The following is a 22,897-nucleotide window of genomic DNA, read 5'->3' as shown; positions in this document are numbered from 1 at the left end:
TTCTCTGTGTGCACTTTGAGTGTCTAGTAGAGATGCGCGGATAGGCAATTTATTTCATCCGCAACCGCGTCAGAAAGTCGTCAACCATCCGCCATCCACCCGATGTAACGTTTGATCAGAACTGCACCCGCCCGCCATCCGCCCGTTGTTATATATCTAATATTAATAAACATTTTAAAAAAAGGGTGAAAACTACGCGAATTGCACCTTGTGCAGACAAGATTTTTCGACCGGACACGGAGGAATTAGCGATGTAAAAGACCACGTTGGGACAAAAAAACACAAGTCTAATGCCGTTGCTAGCGATACAAGTGGAAAACTTTCAACGTTTTTCGTCGCCCAAACAGATTCTTTGGATGTGATAAATGCCGAAGTTTTATTTACGGAGGCAATAATTGAGCATGGACTTCCAATCGCACTGGCTGATCACATGGGACAGTTAATAATGTAATGCAACCTTTAAAAATCATTACGCGGTGATCGCGATCCCAAAAATAAACTTTTCTTGCATGATAATGTCCAGAAAAATTCGCTTTATATTACTATAGAGTCCTTTTAACGAATGAGTTTTATGGTTTATCACAAACCTTAAATGAAAGAAGTCCTTTGTTCTCCTGCACCATGCATGCGCAATCCTGTCGGCTGTATTTCACAGCACGACATACTGTTAAAAGTGTTTATACTATTTATACTTTCAATTAACAAATTGAAGTCTTGTGAAAGGTTGACAGGATAACTGGCATTAACTGTCAAAATAATTTCAAACTATTGAAGTTAGCTTACAGAATAAACATGTCAATCAACCCATATGATTTTTGCTGTAATATTTTTGTTTTGAAAAGTCACTGTGACTGATAGAAAAGTGATGGTTTTAGCAACATTTTAACCTGTCTGAATGCTAATAATCATTTTGCGTCGGGGGGCGAAGCCCTGAACCCTCCACCAGGACTTTGTCCTGGACCTACCGGGGCCTGCGGCCCTTGGACCCTGGCTACTAGGTTTTTCTGATTTAAAAGTTGGCAGGTATGGTGAGGTTATAAAGCTTTTGCCTGTTAAAGAAAGGAGACTGATCCAACGCAGCACAGACTTGCGCGTGCCACGCTGTCACGACCCAGACGCACACCAGTGCGCAATCATATGGGAGCCGCGCTGAGCGCACCTCCAAGCGCGTCTCGCTGCCGGCGACGGCCAGGTATGGGCCCACGCTCCAGCGCCATCCATTTTCAGGGCTAGTTGATTCGGCAGGTGGGTTGTTACACACTCCTTAGCGGGTTCCGACTTCCATGGCCACCGTCCTGCTGTCTATATCAACCAGGGTAAGCCCCACCCCTTTCGTGAGCGCACTGCGCGCGGAGTGACCCCTGTTACGCGCCCCCGGCAACAGGGGTGGCAAGCAGGTAAGATGCGCGGGCGGAGCGCGCGGAGTGACCCCTGTTACGAGCCCCCGGCCACGGGGGTGGCGGGCAGGTAAGCTGCTTACCTGCTGCGCGTGACGCCGGCCGCGGCGAAAGCGGACGAGGCGGGGTGTCGGTGCGGTGGGCGCGGTAGTGACCCTGGACGTGCGTCGGGCCCTTCTCGCGGATCGCCTCAGCTACGGCTCCCGGTGGGGCCCTCTCGGGGGAAGGGGCCTCGGTCCCGGACACCGGCGAGGCGTCCCTTCTCCGCTCCGTAAAAGTGTCCATCTCTTTTCTTTTTTTTTCTTCTGTTGTGGCATATGCAGCAGGTGCCTGCTCGTTTTTCGTATGTGGGTAACAACATTTAACTATGTATATATATTTCCGAATTGGTTTAACTGCCACCCGCAAAAAAAAAAAAAAAATCTAATTAATCCGCCCGACCCGACCCGCGAGCGGATAAAATCTTCTTTTTTTTAATTTCATCCGCCCGATCCGCGGATAATCCGCGGACTCCGCGGTTGTGTCCGCAAACCGCGCATCTCTAGTGTCTAGTGTATAGAAAAGCTCTATATAAATCCAATCCAATAATTAGTGCAACAAATGACCGCAAGGGGTGGAGTTTTTTTTTCTACGCCATCACCGGCATTTGAGTGACAGACATGTTTGCGTCCTTTGCCTTCTGGCCAATTAAAAGTGTGTGTGCGCTGCAGTACGCTAGCTAATAACAAGCACCACCTGTTCCCTGGAAAAAGTTTTAATGGTAACTAGGCCTGGGCTGATAGTCAATAAGTCAATCAATCGAACAATAAATGAAAATGAAGTCAAAATAGTTTGCTGCAATCGATAAAATGTTATGTCCGTGTGTATTTGTTTTCTTTTTTGCCTCAAGCAGGGAGAAAGAGGGCTCACTTTCTGCATTGCTCTCAGCACTTGAGCGCATGTATTTTAACAGTATGATTCACTGGAAAGAGTGAGCCCTCTTTTCAGTCATTCACAATCTTTGTCTTGGAAGACCGCTCACTTACACACAAGGTTCACAGACATTGCCACCCTACTCGCGACTCACTGGTGAGAAGTTCCACAAAGTAACACAAATAAAGAGGACAAAATATGAGTAGAAAGCCAAATGTCCAGATATGAGAATATTTCAGGTTTAACCCGTATGGGCAATATGAGCCTATCAACACGGACGAACAAGCAAGACTGTCATAATCACGAGATGGCAACAATAAAGGATAACCCAAAGTAGTTTTTTAGTTCAATATTTATGTTAAATTTTTGCTTACAGAAATGACAGTCCATTTTATTTTTTGTTTATTTAAGATAACTAAAATGGTCTACCTTCCCATTACAGTACAATGGTAAACAATTCTACAATAATGAGAAATACAAGTTTATATGCTTTTAAATGGTTACTTTCATTATTATTATTGTATAGTATAATTAATACATTGTCATACTGTATAGTTGTTATTGGTGTTTTCTTCCATTTAAGAGCATGATGTAGACAAACACTCTGAATCTGTCTGCATAAAGCCAAATATTTGTGAAAATAAACCATTGCATATTGTTCTAATGTGTGGCACCTTGAGACTAAGAATATGCTGATAGACAGTCTAAAAGTAATGCGTTCCTTAACTCGTTATGTTCAGTTTTATGAATTTTTATGTGTAAAATATAAAAATCGCAAATCGAATCGCAATTTTGGAGAGAAAAATCGCAATTAGGGTCTTTCTCAAAATCGTGCAGCCCTAACCTAGAAGCAGTTTGACCTAGTCCGCTCTGAGTGATTGTGTGCCCGCCAAGTTAATAAGTGGACGTAGCGTTATGTGCCACAAAGGTTTTAAAATATGGCACTGTTTGATTTTACATAAATACCTGGTAGTACTGATAAAATTCAGTCGGTGCCTGTTAAAGTACCAAATTTGGTACCCATCCCTAGTTAAAGCTATTTAATAAACACGTAAAGTGCGTGTATATTGCCTTCTTTCTGAGTATTGTTGCTTATGCAAAACGAAACACCATTATACATGTAGATTAAAAAGGAATGACTCAATAATCCACAGCAACCCTCCAGTTAATCAATTAGAAATGTTAATCATTTAAAGCACTAATCATAACAAGTCTTGCTGAAGTGCCAACTGATTCTGCAGTATTCCATTTGGATGGAGCAGAATAACAAAGCAGGAGTTTAATAATATATAAATTCCGAAAGACTTTATATTTTTTTACGGACACAAAAGTCTTTATTATTCAAATAAATCATCACCTACAATATCTGCAGTGCGATAAAATTAGCAGGGAAGTTTCCAAGCTCATTTATCAAGCTGCTTTGTACTCAACAACCTTGCTCTCAAAGGGTTTTCATTGACACAGTCACACTGCGGAGGAACATGAATAACGCCTTGAGATGACAAAATCATTGTGCTAAATTGCTGCTGCCTTAATCACCTAAAAAAATACTTCCATGACTGTGGTGCTATAATAACACAATTTTCTTTAGTTTGCTTTTCCTTACGCATTAATAGCATAGCAGCATTAATAAGCAAGTAATACTCATTCTTAAGAAACATTTGCAACAGTAGTTTATGCAGTTTTACCAGGATCAGGATGTTCTTGTGGAAACAGAACAGAACAGCTGTCACCTCCGACAAACATCAGAGCTAAGTGAAAAAGCTTGTACAAGATGTTGTTTGTTAACTTGGTCAAATGAACCCTCTCATGAGAGGAGATTATTTCAGCAAAATGCCAGTTGTTTTAATCTGTCCTTAAAAGCTTCTCAGGGAAGTGGTAGTGACAAAGCAATGTGAAAGTGCTGGCAATTCTCAAGTGCTGCGAATCAGCTGCAGGTGAAGCAAACATAAACTCAGTAAAACTAAGATATTCATGCGCGATACAAAGCAGTGTGCGACTTCATTACCATGTGCAGGGTGCATTCTCTGACGTCTCTTGTAGGCGCTGGTTTAATTTTTTACCCTTTCCCCAGTCTCTAGTGTGCATAACTCTTTATGAAATAATTCATGACAAGGATCAAGATCCCTTTACACGTGGGATCCCTGGATAAATACTGTAGGGTTTGTAAAAAAGGTACCTAGAGTGCATCCGGTAAGTATTCACAGCGCTTCACTATTTCCACATTTTGTTATGTTACAGCTTTATTCCAAAATGGAATAAATTAATTTGTGTCCTCAAAAAATCTACACAAAATACCCCATAATGACTATGTGACAAGGTTGTTTTCTTTTAAATGTACCGTATTTTTTGGACTATAAGTCGCAGTTTTTTTCATAGTTTGGCCAGGGGTGCGACTTACACTCAGGAGCGACTTATGTGTGAAATTATTAACACATTACCGTAAAATATCAAATAATATTATTTAGGTCATTCACGTAAGAGACTAGACGTATAAGATTTCATGGGATTTAGCGATTAGGAGTAACAGATTGTTTGGTAAACGTATAGCATGTTCTATATGTTATAGTTATTTGAATGACTCTTACCATAATATGTTACGTTAACATACCAGGCACGTTCTCAGTTGGTTATTTATGCGTCATATAACGTACACTTATTCAGCCTGTTGTTCACTATTCTTTATTTATTTTAAATTGCCTTTCAAATGTCTATTCTTGGTGTTGGGTTTTATCAAATAAATGTCCCCAAAAAATGCAACTTATACCCCAGTGCGACTTATATATGTTTTTTTCCTTCTTTATTGTGCATTTTCGGCAGGTGCGACTTATACTCCGGTGCGATTTATACTCCGAAAAATACCGTATTTATTATAAAAAAATAAAAAATCACATAAGTATTCACAGCCTTTGCTCAATACTTTGTTGCTGTACCTTTGGCAGCAATAACAGTCTCAAGTCTTTTTGAATACGATGCCACAAGCTTGGCACACCTGTCTTTGGGCAATTTTGCCCATTCCTGTTTGCAGCACCTCTCAAGCTCCATCAGATTGGATGGGAAGCGTTAGTTTTACGGATGCAAATCGTAAAACTAACGGTATCAATTACTGGGATTCGCTTGCCATTTCGTCTAGCAGTTCTCTTAACTGTTCTTCCAAGTGGGGATGACATCATTATTCAATGCGTAGTGACGTCAGCTAGGGCTGGGCAATTACCGTATTTTTCGGACTATAAGTCGCAGTTTTTTTCATAGTTTGGCCGGGGGTGCGACTTATACTCAGGAGTGACTTATGTGTGAAATTAATAACACATTACCGTAAAATATCAAATAATATTATTTAGCTCATTCACGTAAGAGACTAGACGTACAAGATTTCATGGGATTTAGCGATTAGGAGTGACAGATTGTTTGGTAAACGTATAGCATGTTCTATATGTTATAGTTATTTGAATGACTCTTACCATAATATGTTACGTTAACATACCAGGCACATTCTCAGTTGGTTATTTATGCGTCATATAACATACACTTATTCAGCCTGTTGTTCACTATTCTTTAATTATTTTAAATTGCCTTTCAAATGTCTATTCTTGGTGTTGGGTTTTATCAAATAAATGTCCCCAAAAAATGCGACTTATATGTTTTTTTCTTCTTTATTATGCATTTTCGGCAGGTGCGACTTATACTCCGGTGCGACTTATACTCCGAAAAATACGGTATATGATTGGGATCGTTGATCACGATTAATTTGAGTTCGATAACGGCAATCAGCTGTAAGCATATTTCCTCAATCGAACATGGCAGAAATGTCTGTTAAAAGTTACTGCACCCACCATTTTTACATCTAAATATTTTTAATCAGACTTTTTGTTTAAGTGTCTGCAAAGATTCCACTCCTCTGATATAGCATGTACTAAAAAAAACTCTGCAGACAGACACTTTGTGTTCTTTTTGTTTGTTGGGGCTAGAAAAACATTTTGTCCTTGAAATAATCATTAAACTTGTTTTATGTGTTGGTACACATTATTTTACAGGACCTCAAATTCAAACTGCACTTTAATGTATTTTCATTCAATTTAAGATACAGAGTTTGAGGTTTAAAAATTCCACAAATTGTGTCACCACTTGTTTGCCAAATCACTGGTGAGAAGCACTGATGTATACAACACAGCTCCATTGAAGCCCTCGATGACGTCTCAGACGCACACTGTGCTCTATACTGCCTAACTCAGAACAGTTGTTATGAGCCTGCTGCGTGTTGATACTATGACGAAGTGACGTGTCAAACTGGCATGTGACATCACTATTTATCCATTTCCCTTTACACTACCGGGTTGCACCCATCCGGGAACATGAATTCAAAATGACATTCTGCTCTATTGGCCACTTCACAACCCGGGAACATGGTTACAAAATACATCGGCTGTGTGGGCCACTTACACAAGGTATATTCTCTAGGTAGATGACAAAGATTCTTAAAATGTTTTAAAATGTTACATTCTTGTGTAATTTGCACATGTTTTATTTTATTAAATTCTACAGAATGTTTTTATTTAAATTTATTTTTAAAAGTTTTTTTCTATGCCATGTGCCTCTTAAGACCTCACTGTTGGTTTTGTAATGTCATGTTAGCTCTAAACTAAACTTTATGGATGCTAATCCATCATATTGTTTTTTTTTTCCAAATAAGAACCGATAAAGAACCGAATTATTAAGCAGAATCGAAAGTGGAATCTTATCAATTCCCATCACTTGTTGGTTTCATCAAGGACGTCTCGGTACATTGCTGTATTCATCTTAAAATAGTCAGGGAGGTGACCAAAAACCCAATGGTCACTCTGTCAGAGCTACAGCATCTTCCAGAAGGACAACTATCTCTGCAGCAGTCCACCAATCAGGCCTGTAGGGTAGAGTGGTCGGACAGAAGCCATTTTTTACTAAAAAGTTTGCCAACATGCACCTAAAAGACTCTCAGACCATGAGAAACAAAATTCTGTAGTCTGATGAGACAAAGTTTGAACTCTTTGGCGTAAATGCCAGGTATCATGTTTGGAGGAAACCAAGCCAATACCATCCCTAGAGTGAGGTATGGTGGTGGCGGCATGGTTTTCAGCGGCAGGGACTGGTAGACTAGTCAACATAGATATATTCCGGATAAAAACCAAAGCTTCTCATTCAACACAATGGAGCTTGACAGGTGCTGCAAAGAATATTGGGCGAAACTGCCCAAAGATAGGTGTGCCAAGCGTATGGCATCGTATTCACAAAGCCTTGAGGCTGTAATTTCTGCCAAAGGTGCATCAACAAGTGGGTATTGTATGGGGTATTGTGTGTAGAATTTTGAAACCAAAAATGAATTTATTACACTTTGGAATAAGGCTGTAACATAACAAAATGTGGAAAAAGTGAAGAGCTGTGAATACTTTCCGGATGCACTGTATGTGGATTATAAAGTGTGTACGGGGATGTCACTCACTTTAGTCCCGCCCACGCTGATGATGCGGTAGACGCTGCGGTTGGCATCGTAGAAGAAGGACACCGTGGCGGCATGCTTGCTTGCCGGCAGCCAGTTGCGTTTGGTAGCCGGGTCAATCTGGAACACATGAGCTCGGGCACTGTAGATGGGCTGCTCCCTTTAAGACACATAAATAGAGTATGTTAATACTTGTATTGTATGCTAATGACCGGATTTATTTATGATCTTTGAATACAATGGCCATGTTTGTGTAAAATATTGGATGTAACATATGACAAAAGGGACACGGTGTGGACAAAAGTATTGGGACACCTTGCCATTACACTGTAGTGGTGCTGTGCAATATGGCCAGAAATATATATATAAAATATATATCTTAATTTAGGTAGGTTTAATTCATATCTCGATCACAATATATATCACAATATGTTATTGCATAAACTCTGTAATTGTGAAAAATGTAGAAAATTATCAAACAAATGTGTTCTGTTAAACCACTAATAGTAACTAACATAAGCTAGGTGGTGGTGTACTTGTTTTTATTTGTTTTTGCTTTTGAAAAATGTTAGTGTGAGAAAGTTGCAAACAGCACCTTTATTGACATGCGTCTAAGAGGAGCATCAACATTTGCATTTCCAAATATGGGAAATCTCCTAAACATTGGTAAAACTATGGGATTTTACTACATCACAATAACTTGCAAGCTAATCAATTTTATAGCAGTTTATGGATTTAATACATTGTAGGGAAGAAACAATGTATTAAATCTGTGAGGAACTCTGAAAAATTGGTTGGTTGAAGTTTATTTCGAACATGTATAGAGTTTCAATATGATACATCACATATTTTACATATTTTCATTTCTCTTTACAGCATGTCCGAAAAGGAGTAGGAAAAAGCAAAGCTTATTTAATCCTACCCATTTTCTACTTCATAGCAATTACTAACACATAAGTTCAGTCCATGTTTAAAATTTGTAAAACAATTTACGTCAATGATTTCTAAATGGTATGACTGATATGAAATATATGATTTCTAAACACGGCAAACATTTAAATAAAACTAATTCTGGGATCCTTCATGTAGCTTACAGGTGAGACATTTTTCAAGCTGGCTGACAATTTCTTCCTCATTGTTACATAAATGAGCTGCTGCCTGCTCTTCTTCACGTATTATATCAGTCCCCTATGTGTCAATTTAAACAAAGTGTGGATTTTTGGCAGAAATATATATTTTTTTGTCATCTTAAAGTCCATCCGTCTCTGTCGCATTATTTGATAGAAACACAGAACATAAAATCTCGCTGCACTCTTTAATGAGCCCACGCTGCAAGTGTTGGGGACAGAGGCTTGTTGTGCAACTTAGTTAGTCTAGTTAGTTAGTTTAGTTTATTATTTATTCGGTCAGTGGTCAACAAAATAAACAAACAGTTTTACATTTATACATTGACAATTTTACAGACCGAAAGGGTTTAGGCTGAAGTTGAGCACTTATTTCGCCTAACTCTATAAACAATCTCAAATACAAGATGTAGTAAAACCAGGAGACATCGGGCTCTGATCTTGAGCTTCATAGAAATATGAAATTTCCTTTACACAACATGTTATAAATACCGTATTTTTCGGAGTATAAGTCGCTCCGGAGTACATGTCGCACCGGCCGAAAATGCATAATAAAGAAGGGAAAAACATATATAAGTCACACTGGAGTATAAGTCGCATTTTTTGGAGAAATGTATTTGATAAAACCCAACACCAAGAATAGACATTTGAAAGGCAATTTAAAATAAATAAAGAATAGTGAACAACAGGCTGAATAAGTGTACGTTATATGACGCATAAATAACCAACTGAGAACGTGCCTGGTATGTTAACGTAACATATATGGTAAGAGTCATTCAAATAACTATAACATATAGAACATGCTATACGTTTACCAAACAATCGGTCACTCCTAATCGCTAAATCCCATGAAATCTTATACGTCTAGACTCTTACGTGAATGAGCTAAATAATATTATTTGATAGTTCACAGTAATGTGTTAATAATTTCACACATAAGTTGCTCCTGAGTATAAGTCGCACCCCCGGCCAAACTATGAAAAAAACTGCGACTTATAGTCCGAAAAATACGGTACACCTTGTACACAACATAAACGCTGTTCAAATATATACACCGTAAAGACATAGACAAACAGTTGTGAAATATCCCTGTACACATGTTGGTTTAACATTTGTACCAATCATTTATATATATATATATACACAAACACTTACACTTCCATTATTATTTATATCCCACATTCAGTTTTGTAATTAACATTGACTTCATTCCTGCGGTAGCGAAAACACACAAAATGGGTGGAAGGAGCGCCACGAAAGAAGGACAAAAACTGGAATTCAAGGCAAATAATGGAAGTTCTGACAAGCGGAGACGTGCAGTCGGCGATCAGCACTCCAAGGAGAGAAAGAGAGGGAGTGTGTGAGCGCGGGGAAGGGATGCAGAAATATTTAAAAATATGTTTTTTAGGCCATCTCAAGCTTACTTACTGTGAATACATGTCATAAGTCAGCAGCCAAAGGAGCTTTTGGAACCTGTAACCTATTTTGAAAAGGTTGTATTATAATAATGTATACCAAATAATATCAAATCAAATCAACCCAAGAGTCGGAATTTAATTGTGAGTTGATTGACATTCCTATTAAGTGATAATTGTAGCAAATTAGTTTCCTTATGGGACTTTGTGTTTATTCTGGAGCGTGCCTATTTTTGTCCATCGTTCGTCACCCACAAAAACATTTGAGGTCGATGCACGATACAAAGCAGTGTGCGAATTCATTACCAAGTGCAGGATGAACGCTGATGTCTCGAGCAGGCACTCCTATGATTTTTTTTCCCCCCTTTCAGAGTCACTAGTGTGCATAGCTTTCTACGAAATAATACATGCCAGAGCATGATTGATTGATTCATCAATTAAAAGAGTGTGTTCCAATTCATATAGTACACTTAATGAATCACTCAGTATAAACTCAATCTTGAGTAAGGGTACACACACAGGCCACAACTGAAGCTCAGAAGAAAACGTAGCCTACATAGAACAAATGAAAGAATAGAAAGCAAGCAATTAAAAATATGTTTTACATTCACAGGCTAGGGGGACAAATCAGTGGAGTCGAAGATGGCCAAGATGTATGCAGGCAATATTTCACTTCTTTTGAAATTCTAATATCATGTATGCAATAAGACATGCCTGTTGCAAGCCAACCACATTTTGATGTTAATGAGGACAATGTGGGCCAGTCAAAGCACTGTTCTTATTAGAAATACTGATATGGGTCGGTACTAGGTAATGTCTATATCAAGCATTGTTTCCTGTGGGTTTGCTTGGAATTACCCAACATTTGCATACAAACAATAGCCATTGTTGCTGACGCTCGGATAATTAAACGAAAGCAGGGCAGCCAAGACACTTTTAGCTATAGTTTGCGTCCACAACTGCACCACATAGAATAGACATATTTTAACTAAAATGTTTTGGGGGAAACATTTCTCAAAAGCTAAGGAGTGGGAGGCCGGACTTCTTGCTTCTCTATTAGTCTACTGGAGATTGACCAATATGTTTTTTCAGGGCCAATACAGATTATTAGTAGTCAATGAGGCCGATAACCGATATTTGGAGCCGATGTTCATTTGCAGTAAAAGTTATTTAAACATGAATAGTAAATGTCAGTAACCAGCTGGACAGGACTTTAGTTTATTTTTTAACATTACTTTACAGACTTCACTTCCTGCTTTCTCTTTCTTTCCCCTTTACGGCGCTCTACGCCACCACATTGCGGTCTGCGCCGCGCAGAGAATTCTGGGCGATGCAGTTTATTTTCAGACCCGCCAAAGCAAAAGTGTCAGAAAAAACCTGCACTCACAAAGTTTTTGTTTCGATACAGTCACGCGTCACTGCATTCATAATACGATTTTAAAACCGCAATACTGCGGTATATACTATATCGTTACATGCCTAGTTAACAGTGGTCCAAGTTCCTCTAAAGGACAGTACACTCCAGTATTTTTAGGGAAATTACTGCAAAAATGTTGGTCTCCCAAGTTTTGAACTGAACTCGGATTTGGCCCCCGGGCCGCCAGTTGAATAGTACTGACATAGAGACTCAATATGACACTCTGGTGATACAAATCAGTTAATGTTCAAAGACCAATACAGGAAACTTTGAATCAGTGGGTGATAGTTAGTAGGGATGTCCCGATCCGATATTTGGATCGGATCGGCTGCCGATATTTGCCAAAAATTGCGTATCGGCAAGGCATGGGAAAATGCCGATCCAGATCCAGTTTAAAAAAAAACTCTGGTCCGTGTTTTCCAACGCACCTATTTAAATAATACATTCCACTTTTCTGCTGCTCCGTAATTTCCGTTCCGCATTTTCCAGCACACCTTCAACACATCCACAATTCTCACGCAGTTGCTTTTAGCTGCTGGCATTACACGACAGGCTCTTCTCACTCTTTCCTGTGTCTCCCTCTCACAGACAGCGAGCGCACCTTCTTACACACGTCACATACTGTCACGTCATACGTCACATACTGTCACGTCATACGTCACATACGTATACGTCCTCTCCCAGCAGAGAGCGAGGTAGCGGCATGGCTAACGTTAGCTGTGATGCTAGCGCAGCCGCTAAGGTGCGCGCCTGCTCAAGCGTCCTCTGCGCACGGCAAATCTATGCCACGCACAAAATCAAATAAAAAAATAAGCGCATAACAATTTTCGACACACGGACACGACAGAGACAACAGTTTTCGTCATCATTGTTCAAATATTGTGACGTCTGTCGAGACGCTTATCTCCATTCGGTGCCACACGTCCACACCATCAAAATGCAAGGCAAAAATTTCCACATCAACACCGTATGAAAAAATTAGTGATTTTTTTTAGTTGTGATTTCCTTCTCTGCATGAAAGTTCAAAAGTAGCATATATTAATGCAGTATAAAGAAGAATGTTTTAATGTAGACATGCAAGCCTTGAAAGAACATTTTGAAAATCAAGACTACATTTCCTGCAAATGGGTGCATTTCTACCCTATATTTTAACTTTAGATTTATTCTCATATCAAACTCTTTTGGCTGTCTTTTTGACACTTACATCAGGCGCCCCCCTCCACACCCTGGATTATAAATAATGTAAATAATTCAATGTGATTATCTTGTGTGATGACTGTATTATGATGATAGTATATATCTGATAGTATATATCTGTATCATGAATCAATTTAAGTGGACCCCGACTTAAACAAGTTGAAAAACTTATTCGGGTGTTACCATTTAGTGCGATGAGGTGGCGACTTGTCCAGGGTGTACCCCGCCTTCCGCCCGATTGTAGCTGAGATAGGCTCCAGCGCCCCCCGCGACCCCAAAGGGAATAAGCGGTAGAACATGGATGGATGGATGGACCATTTAGTGGTCAATTGTACGGAATATGTACTTCACTGTGCAACCTACTAATAAAAGTCTCAATCAATCAATCAAAACACATAGAATCATCATACTGCTGTGATTATATGCATCAAGTGTTCATTCAAGGCTAAGGCAAAATATCGAGATATATATCGTGTATCGAAATATGGCCTTAAAATATCGCAATATTAAAAAAAGGCCATATCGCCCAGCCCTAGTTCAATGATGCCATTTCTGTTTGTCATGAATAATTTTGTCTATTTTGTGTTTATCCTTGAATAAACAGGTCAGTTTCTTGTTACCAACCATTGTGTATTATTCAAACTCCCCTTATTCAGCTGGCTAGTTGTTATCAAGAGTACTAAAACCCTTTTCAACATGATTCTGACAACTAAGTAGGCTAAATAACTTTAAACTTTAATACATGCTCGGATAGGCCAGTATCGGTCAGTATCGGTATCGGATCAGAAATGCAAAAACAATATCGGTATCGGATCGGAAGTGCAAAAACCTGGATCGGGACATCCCTAATAGTTAGCCTTTAAGATTGCTCACGAAAGAACTGAAGTCTTCTGGTTATGTTTTCACAGAGAGTGTTGCTAAAAAATAGGAATAGAAACATTATGCTTATGGAGTTCTGTCTATGTAGGACTGAACAACAGGCAACACTCTCACAAAAATGCTTTGGAGTGTCAGACAGCAGTAAGCCTCAGCTCACAGATGGCAGGATGGAACATACAACTGAGTTGTTGTCAGACCTGAAGGACTGAAGATTCTGGCTGTAGATTAAATGTTTCCACAAGTAAACACAATAACAAAGAAAGCTCATAAAAAGTAGAGCAGGTAAAGCAGTAGCCAAACACACTTTGGCGTAAAGTCAAACCAACTTTTTTTTTCCAATAAGGAACAGCTACATTGCTTAATAACTGCCAAATGATACCAACTCACACCCCCATGTCAGCTCTTTTAATGGCACGCAATCTGAAACATTAGAAAATGAAAAATGCCCATAAAAGCAGCACAACACTATTGCTCACCTTAAATAATCCTCCTGGAGTATTGTATAAGTAAAAACAAATGAAAACTGCAGGAAGTCTAAATAGTCACTAAATATAGAAGCACACTAATTAGGGAACATTTCTTATCGCGGTTATTGTGACCAAAATGATCACGGTTATCATTATTACCGCTGTAATTTTAAATGTGCTCAAAATTCTAATTGACCAACTTTTATTTAAAAATAACACAAACACATTCAAAATGTATATGTACCTCAAGTAGAAAGTTGAATGTATACATATGAAAGCAACACAAGCATTATAAACAAAGAAATATGGCAGAAACAAAATAATACTAAGAATAAATACACATAAATGTGAACATTTCAAAAGATGGTACTCTTTTGACATAAGACCTAACTGCACTTTTTGTCCATACAGATAAAAAATAGTGTTCATTTATGAGGTCTAGTCTTACACATAGGACTGCACAATTATGGGCAAAATAATAATTACGATTATTTTTATCAATATTTAAATCACGATTATTAATCAGGATTATTCATTATGTTTGGTAAAACAGTGTTGGTGTGTGAACGCGATCCATCATGTAATTTGTAATATATAATAAAAATGCTCCAAATAAACATTATCTATACTTTTAAAGACAAATATTTGTGTTTTTGTTTTCTAATAGTATTAGCGTGTTAGCTTTTTTATTACATGATGCCTTTATCTCTATTTTTACATTTTCACAGAGAGAGGTATTCTTTAAGTTATGTAAATTTACATGTACTAATGTATGTACATGTACATGTTGTATCAGGACAGATTCATAAAGAGTTTGAGCAGAAATCTTCCGTATAGGTATTAAGTATACACCATAAAACATTAACAAAATGCTATGTCACATGAATGGGTTTTAAAGTAATTTCTTTGTGGAATGAAAAAACAAGTACCGGTAATGTAAAAAAAAAAAACGTGTTTACTTTTTGATATCAATATAAAACACAAAGCAGTTTGGCTAATGAAGATAATAAATAAATAAATAAACAAGCTTTGTTTTTCTCCAACTACCATGTACAGTTTGGCCAACAAATATAAACTGGAGTAATACCTCTCACGTCTAACACACAATCGTTGTGCCTCATCGGCAATTTGATGAGATGACAAAACCTTTAGCTAGTATTGATGTTATTTGAACACCGATAAAGTTAGCAGTTAAATTAAAGGACGAGTGAGCATCCCAGTAAACAAACTAAAGACTTTATTAACAAGTTGTCCCAACGTTACCAACACATCGCCTGCTGCATGGTAACTCTCAGTCTGAGCAGCTGACGGACGGACGCTAGTTGCACGTTCAAAATGAGACTGCAACATCAAATATTTTTCTCCTCCAACAGCGTTGCGCACACCGAGACTACACAGAAGTAGAAGCGATTGAAATTAAGTGAAACGAAGCGATCGGCTCCTTTTACTCGGAGGGAACATTTTCAAAGCAGAGTCTGTGTAGTCGCCACCATGTTTCCTCGAGCCGAACAGCTCTAGTACGCATGCGCTGCCTAAGCAGTTTTGCCTAAAATGCATGAATAAATGACGGTTTTCGGTAATTAAAAATTTAAACGGTATTACTAACCATCTGGAATTTTTTCGCGGGTTATCATTATACCGTTTACCATTACATCCCTAACACTAATACCGTTGAGTCTGTTGCAACTCTTGGCCAGAGAGACACATCTTTTTAGGACTGTCGTCTAGTACTCATTTACAGACATTAAGGCCCACAAATATTGTTCGTCTGAACCACTCCACCTGTCTCTTGAACGACAATGAGGTGCATTCTGACTCCACATTGTCACATTTAACATCAATCATTGTTGTAACACGTGCTGAATGTGGCTTGGCATTGCCTTGCTGAAATAAGCAGGGGCGTCCATGAAAAAGACGGCGCTTAGATGGCAGCATATGTTGTTCCAAAACCTGTATGTACCTTTCAGCATTAATGGTGCCTTCACAGATGTGTAAGTTACCCATGCCTTGGGCACTAATGCACACCCATACCATCACAGATGCTGGCTTTTGAACTTTGCGTCGATAACAGTCTGGATGGTTCGCTTCCCCTTTGGTCCGGATGACACAATGTCGAATATTTCCAAAAACAATTTGAAATGTGGACTCGTCAGACCACAGAACACTTTTCCACTTTGTATCAGTCCATCTTGGATGATCTCGGGCCCAGAGAAGCCGGCGGCGTTTCTGGATGTTGTTGATAAATGGCTTTCACTTTGCATAGTAGAGCTTTAACTTGCACTTACAGATGTAGCGACAAACTGTATTTAGTGACAGTGGTTTTCTGAAGTGTTCCTGAGCCCATGTGGTTATATCCTTTAGAGATTGATGTCGGTTTTTGATACAGTGCCGTCTGAGGGATCGAAGGTCATGGTCATTCAATGTTGGTTTCCGGCCATGCCGCTTACGTGTGAACCTTTTGATGATATTATGGACCGTAGATGGTGAAATCCCTAAATGTCTTGCAATCGCACTTTGAGAAACGTTGTTCTTAAACTGTTTGACTATTTGCTCACGCAGTTGTGGACAAAGAGGTGTACCTCGCCCCATCCTTTCTTGTGAAAGACTGAGCATTTTTTGGGAAGCTGTTTTTATACCCAATCATGGCACCCACCTGTTCCCAATTAGCCTGCACACCTGTGGGATGTTCAAAATAAGTGTTTGATGAGCATTCCTCAACTTTATCAGTATTTATTGCCACCTTTCCCAACTTCTTTGTCACGTGTTGCTGGCATCAAATTCTAAAGTTAATGATTATTTGCAAAAAAAAAAAAAGTTTATCAGTTTGAACATCAAATATGTTGTCTTTGTAGCATATTCAACTGAATATGGGTTGAAAATTATTTGCAAATCATTGTATTCCGTTTATATTTACATCTAACACAATTTCCCAACTCTATTTACATCTAACACAATTTCCCAACTCAAACGGGGTTTGTACTTGAATGAGGCTAAACATGTTATATATGCACCGGAAGCAAACCAGGTGCAGGCATGCTAATAGCTAAGATAACCGCTAAGCTAGCTTTAAACACCATCAAGAAATAAGTGCTTAATAAAGTTTAAGAAGTGTAGATGGAACCACAGAAACATTACATTAGAAAGTAAGCGGTTATTAACGGGAAATTAACAAGGAGAATAGTCTAGAGCAGTGGTCGGCAACCCGCGGCTCCGGAGCCGCTTGCGGCACTTTGATCACTCTGATGCGGCTCAGCTGCATACTGCATACTTGCCGACCCTCCCGATTTTCCCGGGAGATTTCCATGCCTCTCGTAGTAAACTCCCGGGATCAATATTCACCCTAACAATAATAATACGGGCGTGCCATGATGGTACAGCATTTAGCACCCTATACAATCTATACAAACAGCGTGCTAACCCAGCCTTTTGTTGTATGCATCTTCTACTTGCACACGTAAGTGACAGCAAGGCATACTTGGTCAACAGCCACACAGGTTACACTGACGGTGGCCATATAAAACAACTTTAAAACTCTTACTAATAATGCGCCACACTTTGAACCAAAACCAAACAAGAATGACAAACACATTTCGGGAGAACATCTGCACTTTAACACAACATAAACACAACAGAACAAATACCCAGAATCCCATGCAGCCCTGACTCTTCCGGGCTACATTATACACCCCTGCTACCACCAAACCCCGCCCCCGCCCCAACCATGCTCCCCCACACATCAACACCCCCAACCCCCTGTGCGTCGGTTGAGGCGGGGGTTTGGTAGCGGGGGTGTATAATGTATCCCGGAAGAGTTAGGGCTGCATGGGATTCTGGGTATTTGTTCTGTTGTGTTTATGTTGTGTTAAGGTGCAGATGTTCTCCCGAAATGTGTTTGTCATTCTTGGTTGGTGTGGGTTCACAGTGTGGCGCATTATTAGTAAGAGTGTTAAAGTTGTTTTATACGCCCACCGTCAGTGTAACCTGTGTGGTTGTTGACCAAGTATGCCTTGCTGTCACATCCGTGAGCAAGCAGAAGCCCCATACAACGTGTGACTGGGCCGGCACGCTGGTTGTAGTGGGCGCTAAATGCTGTACCATCACGGCACGTTCGAGAGAATAGTTGCCTTGAAATTAGTGGTCTGCCGGAAAAATCGGGAGGGATCACAAGAATTACGCTGTCAAGCGCCATTCATATAAAACTCGCGGGCCGCACTAACATTCGATTTTCATACTAAGGTGAGGGCCGCGTGTCTGAGACCCTTGGTTTATACATAGCACAAAACAAAACAAAAACTTTGTATGCAGTGTTATTTCATTTTAAATTTCAAAAGATTTTTGTGGCTCCCATTGTTTTCTTTAATTTGTGAAACTGGTCAAATTGGCTCTTTGAGTGGTAAAGGTTGCCGACCCCTGGTCTAGAGAGAGGATAATATAACAACTGTTGGTGTGTCAGCATTATCACAGTCGATATACGGTTTGTAAGAGGACGATCAGATCGATCCATACATCGGTGGTGTTGGTACCAAGAGTAATATTAGTATATGATCCATACTAGAGGGATTAGATCAATTTTAGATATATATAAAAAAAGTCCATGTTAACAAAGTCAAGGAAAACAATCCTGGACGCAGGAGGACTTTGAGGGCAACAACTTAGGATTTAAATGAGAAGTAGATAGTAGTTGTAGTGCTTTTGTTTAGTTATTGTGCTATTATTGACTTTGTCTTGCTCAAACAATTTTAAGGAATAAAAGAGAATAAGTAATCAGTTTAAATATTGTGTTGATATTGTTCAACTTTCAAAAGCACTCATCATAAATGAAGTTAATACATATGATCGGTATAGGTATTGGTATCGGCTGATCTCACTCATAGATGACTGGTATTGGAATCGGCAGCATAAAACCCTAAGCGGAACATCCCTAGTACAATAGCAAAGCCTTGATTTTAGTTAGTGCACAGTCAAAGCTCCAAATTCAATTGTCATAATTTATTTTGGTGTTTCCGTTTTGGCAAATAATTTTCATTTCGATGCATCCCTACTCCAAACTAATGTCCCAAAATCTTGGACAGAAAGAGTGCTTTATTTCAGAAGTGATGACGACAATAGAGCTACTTGTAGACGTTTGTGAAGAGGGTGGAAATACGCACTCCAACATAGTGTTATACATTCCTGGAATGTCATTGCACACTAGGACCAGTGTGTCCCGACAGAGCAGTACAATCCATTACACCAGCGCCATGCAGGATGACATTTAGTTCTATTTCATGGATTGGACTTAATTAAATTACCACCTGGCAATTATATTGACACAAATATGATAGAAGAAAAAACTCTTGACTAAATCTGCACCAGCACCAAAGTTTGATACATTTTTAAGTTAAAAATTAAAAGGGGTTTGAGTAAAATCAATCAAGACCTGCAGAATAATGAGAGTAATACACAAAACAGACAATCCCTAATTAACATAGATTAAAAAACAACCATGCAAAGTGGTATATTTCCCCAGTGAAAATAATTACCTGCCTGAATAATGGATACACGAAAATAAGCTCAATTAATTATCATTCAAGCAAACGAGATTCTGCCAAAAGTTCCACTCTATCTTCCTCTCATCTTAATAAGAATTGATGATTGACAGCTCATCAGCTCCAGCCGTCACAGCCAAAAGCACCGTAATGAAGTTTCAGCCCTTCATTTGGCTCGTTCTGATGTACGAAAATCCTCTCAGGCTAATCAGCTGAGACAGGACGCATCATACAGAGGATTGACGACATAGGCAGATTTGAATGGGATTAAACTCATCCCGAGGTGAGTACAAGCAAACATGGGGATGAGAATGGAAAACCGGTTCTTGTTGAGAACCGACTCTCAGGGTTTCGATTCCTTGGAGCCATTTGACAGGTTTATTAACGATTACCTGTGGTCACGCATGACATCACCACGCACAGCGCCGATCAGCAGCACAAACGTTAGAACTCTTCATGAGAAAGAAAGACAACGGGACAACTTGCAAAGCGGATATTCTATCAATTTGAGAAAATACTAGCAGAAGCATTAGCAGACACAGCATGCGATAACGTTTGAATGAATGACGCGTTTTCAAACCTCTCCGAGACGGAAGTGAATCACCACAATACGTCTGCTGTCAATACTGCAGCTAACTAATAAACTAAACACTGCTTATCATGTTAAAACATGCGATTACTAACTGGAAACGGGAATAGAATGTTTCTCATGCATCACATGACGAGACGGTGTCTGACCGGCAGTTTGCACGCCATCTTCCTAGCCCGATTTCAACAGCATGCGAAGCGGCAGTGGAACGTCATCACCACGGCGGAAGATTATTTCCGTTTTTATTCGAGTCAATGTGCTGGTCGCCGCAGCAAATCCGTTCAATTGAGCTAAAATCTGATTGTGTTGGACGGGAAGTCGTGTACAAACTCAAAATACATTTTACGGTTTATTGTAGGAGTTAAATTAAATGTATCTATCTATGTGTGTCTCTGTGTGTGTGTGTGTGTGTGTGTGTGTGTGTGTGTGTGTGTGTGTGTGTATGTGTGTGTGTGTGTGTGTGTGTGTGTGTGTGTGTGTGTGTGTGTGTGTGTGCGTGTGTGTGTGTGTGTGTGCGTCGTGTGTGTACAATGCTTGCCAGGGATGATGTTACTGGTGGTGTTGTTTGCTACAAAAATAAATTAAGTTGTCATTCTGCAAGGCAAAACTGTCATCTTTTCCACGAGTCAAGTCAAGTCAAGTGAGTCTGTGGGTATTGATTTGTGGGCGGCAAATTTGGCTTGAGACGTTCCGCAGTGTTTATTAAGTGTTAACTTATTATGCGCGGATTTGCAAAGCCACAACAGAGCGGCGTAGGGGTAAGAGGTGTTCTCCACAGCTGGAGACACCGTGATTAGTCAGAAATATTGTGTATGCTTCCTAAAAAAGCAGATATGTTTAATTTTTTGCAAAATAATGGTTAACTTTCATAGTTAATGGTTAAAAAATTGCACAATATACAGTTCTATTTGACTTGCTTCTATTTGTCTTTGACTGATGTAGTTGTACATTCTTTTGAGCGCTTTGAAAACATTTTAAACATGCTACTTAACATTTTTGTGTAATTGTCATTTGTCACAGAATAATTTATGTTGTACTTTGTTTATTACTACAGTAGAATATTTATTTTATTATTATATAATAGTTATTTTCAAAACCAAATGTTTTTTTCCTGGCACCCAGTCATGGCCAAGGGTCTTGTAAGAACTCACTGTTGTGTTTGTATACTTTTTTTCTAAACTAAACAAATTTGATGCTAATCAACTTCTTTGCTATCCTTTTATCCTTTTAGAAACAATAAGAGAATAGATAAAGAACCGAACCATTAAGCAGAATCAAAGGTGGAAGCAGAATGGTAAAAATTGGGTGTGTAACGGTATTGTAGATACTGTGGTATTTCAGTTTCAAAGTCTTCACAATAATACAGTGACGCCTGACAGTATAAAACAAAAACTTGGTGTCTAGTTTTTTCCAGTGCTTTAGCCTTGGCCGGGTCTCAAAAGAAACCAGAATCCCAGAACCCTCTGCGCAGTGCGGGGCTCCAAGGTGGGGGCGTGGAACGCCGTAAGCAGGAAGTGAAGTGTGTTCGTAGCAGATGAAGCAGAACGTTTTTTTGGATATTTCCTGAAAAATGGCATCAAAATCTATCCATAACTGTTTGAGTTATGTTGCTAACAAACACAAAAACAAACCCTGGTGAAAACATAACTTCTTTGGCGGAGGTAAGAAAGTCTGCGTTCTGCAAAGCAATACTTTCGTCTTGAGCGTTTCCAAAGCGACACAGAGCCAGCCGGTAACATCGCACTGCACTAAAGTCATCACCAAAAAAATGTTCAACACAGGAAATTGAAACTGAAAAACTACTTGATGAATCCTCAAACCATCCATCTATTTTTCCACAACTTGTTTCTCTCAATGCTGCGGGCGGGCTGGAGCCTATCCAGCTCCGCTCGAGCGGAAGGCAAAGTACACTCTGGACAAGTCGCCCCCTCATAAACTGTCATCCAGAAAAGATGTTTGAAGCCAGTGAAGCTAAAGGTTAGTTGAGGTATTTACATTGTTAAAAGTCAAATTGTTAGTTAAGTGCTCTTCATAAAGTAAAAAGTTGAAAGACACTAAAGTGAACATTATCGTTTTACACTGGATGTTTACATTGTCACTTTAAAGACATGCAACTGTACGTTATTTAATATTTGCTTGAAACAGTGGATGTTCCTGCACAATTATTTGCACTTAAAAATACGTGTTTGTAGTAATAAATATGATTAGAACTAGAGATCTTTAACGATAAATGCGTTAAAATGTAAGATCGGAAATTATCGGTATCGTTTTTTTTATTATCGGTATCGGGTTGTTTTTTGGGGGGTTTTTTTGGTTTGTTTTTATTAAATCAACATAAAAAACACAAGATACACTTACAATTAATGCACCAACCCAAAAAACCTCCCTCCCCCATTTATACTCATTCACACTCATTCACACAAAAGGGTTGTTTCTTTCTGTTATTAATATTCTGGTTCCTACATTATATATCAATATATATCAATACAGTCTGCAAGG

The 22,897-nt window shown here is 39.1% G+C and overlaps 2 protein-coding genes across 2 annotated transcripts in view; one reads left to right on the top strand and one right to left on the bottom strand.

The window, feature by feature from the left end:
* Positions 1–22,897, top strand: part of klhl26 (kelch-like family member 26) — a 150,479-nt gene that overhangs the window by 62,652 nt on the left and 64,930 nt on the right. The window lies entirely within an intron of this gene.
* The window catches only part of LOC133616513 (homer protein homolog 3-like), a 121,442-nt gene that overhangs the window by 69,607 nt on the left and 28,938 nt on the right, over positions 1–22,897 (bottom strand). Inside the window, exon 3 of the mRNA XM_072914651.1 lies at positions 7,786–7,942. Within this exon, the coding sequence (XP_072770752.1) occupies positions 7,786–7,942 (157 nt within the window). The remainder of the gene's footprint in view (positions 1–7,785; positions 7,943–22,897) is intronic.

Source organism: Nerophis lumbriciformis, linkage group LG14, assembly GCF_033978685.3.
Source record: "Nerophis lumbriciformis linkage group LG14, RoL_Nlum_v2.1, whole genome shotgun sequence".
NCBI classification, from domain to species: Eukaryota; Metazoa; Chordata; class Actinopteri; order Syngnathiformes; family Syngnathidae; genus Nerophis; species Nerophis lumbriciformis.
Note: the sequence above shows the minus strand (reverse complement) of the source record. Positions and strands in the feature narration are given on the sequence as shown.